A 7957-nucleotide genomic window follows, 5' to 3' on the forward strand; every position below is an offset into this window, starting at 1 on the left:
CTATCTTTTTCAAAACACAAGTTACAATAAATCCAAAGTTCTTCATTTCTTGATAAATTCCAAATTTTCAATACTCAATTCAGCATCAATAAAACACATTTAAGTTTAATTCACAAAACCATATAAAACTAAATATTACAGTAGTGGGACAATTCTATGGCATATCTTTAAGTGGCCCTTCCATCATTTAGATAGTAATTAACATTTCTAAGACTTTGAACATCCATTTACAGAGTGACTGCTTTAACATGGAGAGTTGACGTGGACAGGGTTTTATGATACCTGAATAGTGCTTATAAACAAACAAAAAATTACATAGATGAAACTTGTACTTTTATTTTTTTAAGCATTCTCCACACAGCCTTTTGGATGTCCTTGTTCCGGAAGCTATAAATGAGGGGATTGAGTTGTGATGGCAAAACTGTGTAGAGAAAAGCAGAGAGTAAGTCCAAAGTATGGGAGGAAAGACTTTGGGGCCTCATATAGGCAAACATTCCAGAGCCCAGAAATAAGGAAAAAACCATCAGGTGGGGAGTACACGTTGAAAAAGCTTTATATCTGCCTTGAACTGAAGGGATTTTTAGCACAGCAGAGAAGATGTAGCCATAGGAAACAAATATGAAGCCACTACAAAATGAGTCTGTAATAATTGCTACAACCAAAATCAGTATTCGAGTAATTCTGGTATCGGTACAGGAAATCTTCTGTAAGTTAGGGATATCACAGAAAAATTGCTGAATCCTATATGACCTGCAGAATTTCCATTGTAATACGATTACAGTTTGTAGCAATGCATGCATCATACAAGTAAGCCAGGAAGCAGCTACCATTTCCATACAAGCATTCCAGTTCAGGATGAGACTGTATCGCAGGGGATGGCAGATGGCCACGTAACGGTCATAAGCCATGATGGTGAGCAAGGCAAGCTCAAAACCTGCAAAGGTCAAAACTGAGAAGACCTGAGCAGCACATCCAACATAGGAGATCACTTTGTTGTTTGTCAAAGATGTGGCCATGGCTTTAGGAAACATAGTCGAGATGAAGCAAACATCAGAGAATGACAAATTGGCCAAAAAGAAATACATGGGAGTGTGAAGGTGATGATTTAGGATCACAGCAACTACAAGAAGGAGATTTCCAATTAAGGCTATTAAGTAAATAGCAAGAAACACCACAAAATACAGAATTTGCATATCTCGGTCATCAGAAAATCCCATCAGAAGGAATTCTGTCACAGTGGATTGGTTGGCCATTGAGTTTCTCTGACTCCTTCTAGGCAGAAAGAGATGATCATAGGGAATTAATAGAGGAAAGAGATATGGGTACAGAGTTCTTCATACTAATAATGATATATACATACTATTAAATTATAATTATCACAGGGTTTGCAATATATTCAGTATCAGGGTTTCCCATTCTTAAAAGGAAAAAGAGCACATCAAACTTAAAAAAAAAATGTACCCAATATTTTTGCCCTATCTACATAATATATGACAAGGTATATCAAATCCACCTTTCTCAGAATAGATTACATTAACAAAAAGAGACATTTTACATAAGGAGACCATAATAATGGTAAAAAACAAAATAAATGGAAGCTATAGAAAAGTTTGATCTGTTATGGCTGGCTTGTAAGAAGTTTTTTTTGTTTTTTAACTAGTGATGAATGTACTAACTATCTACACTAAAATGTACATATATTTATCTTTCTGTCACTTTCTTTCCATTTTCCCCAGGTAAATTAATAGTGCAGGTTTTTATCTTTTTTTTTTTTTAAGAAACTGCAAACAAGATAGAAAATGAATACATGTGAATTTTAGGGAGCATTACTTTTCTCTAAGTATTTTCACTTTTCTTAAAATGAATAAGGAACTAAATAATATTTAATTATTTAATATATTTACAGGAAACATTTACAGCTACATTTGGGGGATGAGAGAGATTAGGAGCTCTTAATGCTACAGGTTTCTATTAAACTATAAGTTTTCTTAAGTTAAACTGGATATAGGATTGCCATCCCGTGCTGCACAGATACACACAAACATTCATTAACACATTTATTGAGTATTATTGTACAGTCCTCCTAGATTTTACAGATATGTCTGTGTGATATATGTTCCCTGAATTCAGTGCAGCCCACAGTTATGTAAAACCTCAAATGGTACCATAAAGAAGTTAATGATATGTATCATACAGACACACACACACACACGCACACACTGTGTGAATGATACTGTAAGCAAACCATTATCATGTCTTTACTGAGTCAATTTTCTAAAAAAATAAAAGTGTAAAAAGTAATCAGTGGAAGTACTTTTCTATACTTAGAGCTCTTTTTTACTACTATGACATCATGAATTTTGATGTAGCTTACATATTTTTCTTAATAAATCAATTCTAATCTCAGTTTATTCCTCTTAACATCAGACAGAATGGATGATAATGCTTGAAAACCCATACTATATATATGTATATGTATATGTATATGTATATGTATATGCATATGCATATGCATATGCATATGCATATGCATATGCATATGCATATGCGTATGCATATGCATATGCGTATGCTATGCATATGCATATTTAATTGTATATTTACATATATATGTTTCTCTCTCTCTCTCTCTCTCTCTCTCTCTCTCTCTCTCTGTGTGTGTGTGTGTATAAAAAAAACAGGGATGAAGAACTTCTTTACTTGGACATTATATCAGGTAGTAAAGCTGATCAGTAGCAGGATTATATCACCCTAGATAAAAATCATGTTCATTCAAAAAGGGGATTTTTGCGGCAGTATACAGTCTTCCTGTAAGAAAATTGCACAATTACTTGATAGTTAAAATCCTGAGCACATAGGAATTGTGGTCTTTATGTAAATGTTCTACTTACCAATATTTTTGTTGCTCTCTTGTAATATGCTTGAACGATGACCATACAAATCCACCTGTGCTTTTCTACTATTTTATACATTTTTACTCTCTGCTAAGAAGAACTGAAAGAAAGAACACTTATGTCACACACGTTTTCTACTACGCTTCAAAGAGTCATTCCCTGGAGACTGATCATAACTCTCATGCTGAATTGAAAGTCTAAATTACAAAACAACAAAAGGACTGATGATCAGCTACTAGCAATTTTTCCTCTATCATTTTAGAATATTGTTGTTATTATTTCTCAAAGTTATCTAAACTTATAAGAGATTTTGACAAAGAACAATTGGTCCAAGACAGAAGTTTAGGGTTGGGAACAACAGCCAACATGCTTAAAACACAGATAATACATTTATTTTTACTAACATCCTTATTCCCCCTCCCCTCAAAACTACAAATATATGTATATTAATATAAATGAATACAGTTTAATTTTAAATTACTATCAATTTGATATTTTTGTAGGTTTAATTCTTCCCACAGAGTCAATAAGGAAGTTTGTTCACTAATACCCTCTGAAAATTACATGTTTTGTCTTTAGAACCAAGATATAAAAACAGTTAAGATTGCAGTCCATGTTTCCTCCTTCTGTCCCTAAATATACAGAAAAATATAGAAAAATCATATGAAATGCAGTTCTCTTCCAAGCTTTGAAACACAATCATCTTTCTGCAATATTTCAGAGTTCCTCTCCAAAATATAATTTCAGACTTCATATCTCCCTACTCATGGCAAAGTGAAATGGCTATGTTGCTTCCCTTTGAGATCTCCCTTGGCAGTTCACATAAACACTTCTAGCTACTGGAACTGGTAGATGAGGTTTTGAAATGACCCAAGTACATTGGTCACTTTCTCTCCCTGGCAAAGAGGACTACACCAATTCACCCTCTTATTAGAATCCATCTTCCCATATGAACCTCAATTGCTCCTAGCATATTTTAACAGCTGGAATAATTGGCCAGATCAGCTATTGAAGGGGAAAATAAGTAATGAAACTGTTTGGTCTATCACTTCAGATATGCTTCAGTTCTTAGTGTAATGCTTGAGAATTAAATAGTAACTTATTAAGGGGTTGAAACTGCAAACTCTGGGCCTATGTACCAGAAAAGAAGATCATGGCCCCTTGATGACTCATGTCAGTTACTCAAGGCTTGCTGACTAAACAAATCAAAAGTAAAAAATGCTAGGTTGGTATCTATGTGGGTTCGGGCCTTACTGTCCATTTTCCTGTAAATAGGACCCTTTTATAAGCTTTGTCTTGCCACCCTCTCAGTGGGTAGAACATTATATTCTGCCCCCCTGTGCAGTTCAACAAAATTGGCTCAAGCAGATCATGTGTTCTTCACTTGTCCATTGGGTCATGGGGAGTTTTTTCCCCTTCCATTGGGGGCTCATCTGGGATTGAGTGGAATGCTGGGGGGAGGCCAGGATGTTTATTTAACTTGACTCAAGCAGACTGTCTGGTCTCCATTTGTCAATAGGGTCATGGGAGTTTGTGCCCTTCAGTCTTGTTTTGTCTGGCCACATGCTTACATGTTGGGTTCCACTTCAATCTCTAATTCATACAAATACATCTAATCTAAACTCTAATAATGTGGCAGTTATTGGTCCCTGCTACTGTATAGGTTGTCTAGCAATTTTTAAATTTAACCACTTTAAATCCACAGAATAACAAGTCAATGGCACATTCTGTTCCTTTGGAATAACTCAAAATATCTTTGTACTATGGTCAAAAGAAAATTTTAGAAACACACATTTTTCATTTCATTTAACTTTTAATAAAACACATCAGTTGCTACTTGCTCCTTTGGGAATGAATGATATGAAAAAGAAATTTTGATTATAAGTACGATACAATATACAATACAATAACTTTATTGCATTCATTAGCCAGCACAAGATGATTGGCACTCTGATAATTGGCTAAAAGTCAATATTAAATCAAAATGTGCTAAAGGACTTACTTGGTTACAAATAAAAGTAAACCACCAGGACTTCATGGTTTTTCGGTTTTGTTGTTATTCAGTTTTTAAGTTGTGCCCGACTCTTCATGACCCCATGAGCCATATCGCGCCAGGCCTTCCTGTCCTTCACTGCCTCCTGGAGGTTGCTCAGGTTCATGCTCATTGCTTCAGTGATGCTATCTCACCTTTTTTCTCACAAAGAAAAAAATTGTCAAGTATGGACTTCAGGTCAAGGCGGCTTTATGTCTGCCTTCAGCTGATGGAATCTTCAGCACAGCAGAGATGATATAGCCATAAGTGTCAGGCCTAGCCCAAGGAACTCCAAGAGACAATGCCAATGCAATCCAGCTATATTTATTAGCTACAACCTCTAGCAAGAATCTTCCCAGACTAAAACCCCAGTTCCCAAAGTCCTCCAGCCACAACAGTGTGAATTCCTCAGGGAGGTGCCAGTCTGATCCTCTTGTTCCTCCCACACGGTTCTGGCAAGCTAAGAAAATGTTTATCCGCCTGAGCTCGGCCTTCATAATTCCATTCCATCACAATAAGATGCAAAATTGCATCCAATACAAAATGAAGGCATGGTAAATCCAAATATCCAAATCAGAAGTTGGTTAACTTTTGTATCAGTGCAAGAAATCTTTTGTAACTGAGGAATATTACAGAAAAATTGCTCAGTCCTGTTCGGCCCCCAGAAGTTTAATTGGAATGTGATGACCATTTGCAGAGATGCATGTAGCAGGGAGCTGACCCAGGAAGTAACTGCCATTTGATTGCAGGTATCCCACTTCAGGATGAGACTATATTGTAGGGGATGGCAGATGGCTATGTAACAGTCATAAGCCATGATGGTAAGCAAGGAGAGTTCAGAACATGCACTAGTAATGACTAAAAAAAAATGAGCAACACATCCAGGAAAAGTAATTATTTTGTTATTTGTCAGTGAAACTGCCACTGATTTGGCAGTGGTTGTGATGTAACAAATATCAGTCAGGGATAGATTGACCAAAAAGAAATACATGGGGGTGTGAAGGTAGTGTTTCAGGATGACAACAAACACAATGACTAAATTCCCAGTTAAGGCTACTAAGTAAATTGATAGAAACATGACAAAATGTAAAAGTTGTACATCGTGGTCATCAGAAAATCCCATCAGAAGAAACTCCAGCATAGTGGATTGGTTGGCCATTCCAGCTCTTTCGATCATTCTGTACAAAAACAGATTAAGATTGGCGATTTGTAGAGGAAACAAATGGAATTACTCTTATAAATTTAGTAACAGAACATAGTTAAATACCATTGTCAAAATGAGTTACTTGAAAAGTTAAATGGATAAAATTAGTCAAATTGGGAGGAAACATGCTTATTCATTCCCTATACATGGGCACTTTTTTTACTATAATTCAAAATTCAGTAATACTGAATTTTGCAGAAACCCTCAGTTTCTCCCTAAAAATTCTAAAGAAAATAAATACATTCCACAATATCAGGATGTGGGCGAAGGGCAACACTGATTGAAGGGGGTGTGGAACCAAATACAGTATCTATGTAAAAGATTTAAAATGATCCACTGTTCAAATTATGTTAAAAGTTTTTTAAAAGTATTATTTGACATCAGTTTGCCTGTACAAAAAAGTAAAGGATGTGTGTGTGTGTGTGTGTGTTTATGTGTGTGTATGTACAATTACAATTATGAAGTAGCTGAAGAAAAAAAAAAAAACAAAATACAGAATTTCCATGTTAATCAGAACATCCCATCAGAAAGAACTCAATTGTGGTGAATTGGTTGGTTATTATGTATCTTTGCATCATTGTGGACAAAAAATAATGGTTATATACTATAAAACATAGTTACTGAAGGAAACATATAGAGAGAGGTATTATTATCCCTAGCCAGATTCAACGCCCTTTCAACAGCTATCACTGAAGGCAGATATCGAAATATTCCCCTCAATCAAAAACTATGCCCATGTATCTTCCTGGGGGTTAGCAAAAGGTCAACGAAATCAGCTCAACCACCAGGACTTGTGAACAGTTCACACAATGAACATGCTAATCACCCCCAGCAGCCACTTGTTAACTCAAGAGAAGAAAAAACCCTGCCTAACCCCCTTGAAGATACACACATGTTCTGACACCAAAACAAGCAGCCACTCGTTAACCCAAACCCCCCACCCCCCAACCCCCTAACCCCCAATCCCCCCTTCAGATCTCTATAAATACCCACAAAAGGGTCACATCATCCTGGGCACAGAGAGAACTACTCCTGTCTGTGCTCCTGCACTCTGAAGATGCCGGTCACAGATGCTGGCGAAACGTTAGGAAACAAAACTTCCAGAACACAGCCACACAGCCCGGAAGACCCACACCAGCCTTAACAAGGAACTGTTCTTTCACAGAATATTTTCTATTAATTCACCAAATCCAATGAATAATTTCCTTCCTTTCTTCTCTGTCTCTCTATCTCTAATCTCTCTCTCTCTCTCTCTCTCTCTTTCCACAAGAGTAAATAATGTATGTTTCTGTGTATTCCAATTTGCTAACATCCTTTGGACTTAATTCAAATTAACTGTTACAGAATTGTTAGCTGATGTTGGGGATGGATAGACAGACAGACAGACAGATCTATACATACACACACACACCATCACAGGGTTACAGATACTCTTAGCTTTAGATATGTATATATTCTGTAAAACCTTGCCCCAAATATCAAGCTCATTGAGTTCAGTGTGAGGACTACTAGACAGTTGAGGACAGTTTGCAGTTCATAATTACTTATATCAGCTTTGTATCAAATTAGTGATTATTAAGTAATATTTCTAATATACTAAAATCTTTTTGATTTGTGATGTTAATTTCCACACAGCTGCTTGAATGTCCTTGTTCCGGAGGCTATAAATAATGGGATACAGAATGGGAGGCAAAACTATATATGAAACAGCAGAGAGTAAGTCTAGAGTAGGAAAGGAAAGAGATTGTGGCCTCATGTATGAAAACAAAGAGTCTTCTTCTTTGACTGAGAAGAAGACTCTACTGATCACTTTAAATATAGACACTC

The 7957-nt window shown here is 36.2% G+C and overlaps 1 protein-coding gene across 1 annotated transcript; it reads right to left on the minus strand.

Moving 5' to 3' along the window:
- Window positions 1-311: 311 nt before the first annotated feature.
- LOC112542389 (olfactory receptor 14A16-like) lies at window positions 312-1262 on the minus strand. The gene has a single exon (XM_088142971.1). It carries the CDS (start codon window positions 1251-1253, stop codon window positions 312-314), a length of 942 nt encoding a protein of 313 aa, XP_087999097.1. The 5' UTR covers window positions 1254-1262.
- Window positions 1263-7957: the final 6695 nt, after the last annotated feature.

Source organism: Python bivittatus, unplaced genomic scaffold, assembly GCF_059951505.1.
Source record: "Python bivittatus isolate LINGU-HERP-01145 unplaced genomic scaffold, Pbiv_v1 ctg000470_np1212, whole genome shotgun sequence".
NCBI classification, from domain to species: Eukaryota; Metazoa; Chordata; class Lepidosauria; order Squamata; family Pythonidae; genus Python; species Python bivittatus.

Bases quoted from the DNA above. Each gene is read 5' to 3' on its own strand.
- LOC112542389 (XM_088142971.1), bottom strand. From the start codon at position 1,253: ATGGCCAACCAATCCACTGTGACAGAATTCCTTCTGATGGGATTTTCT.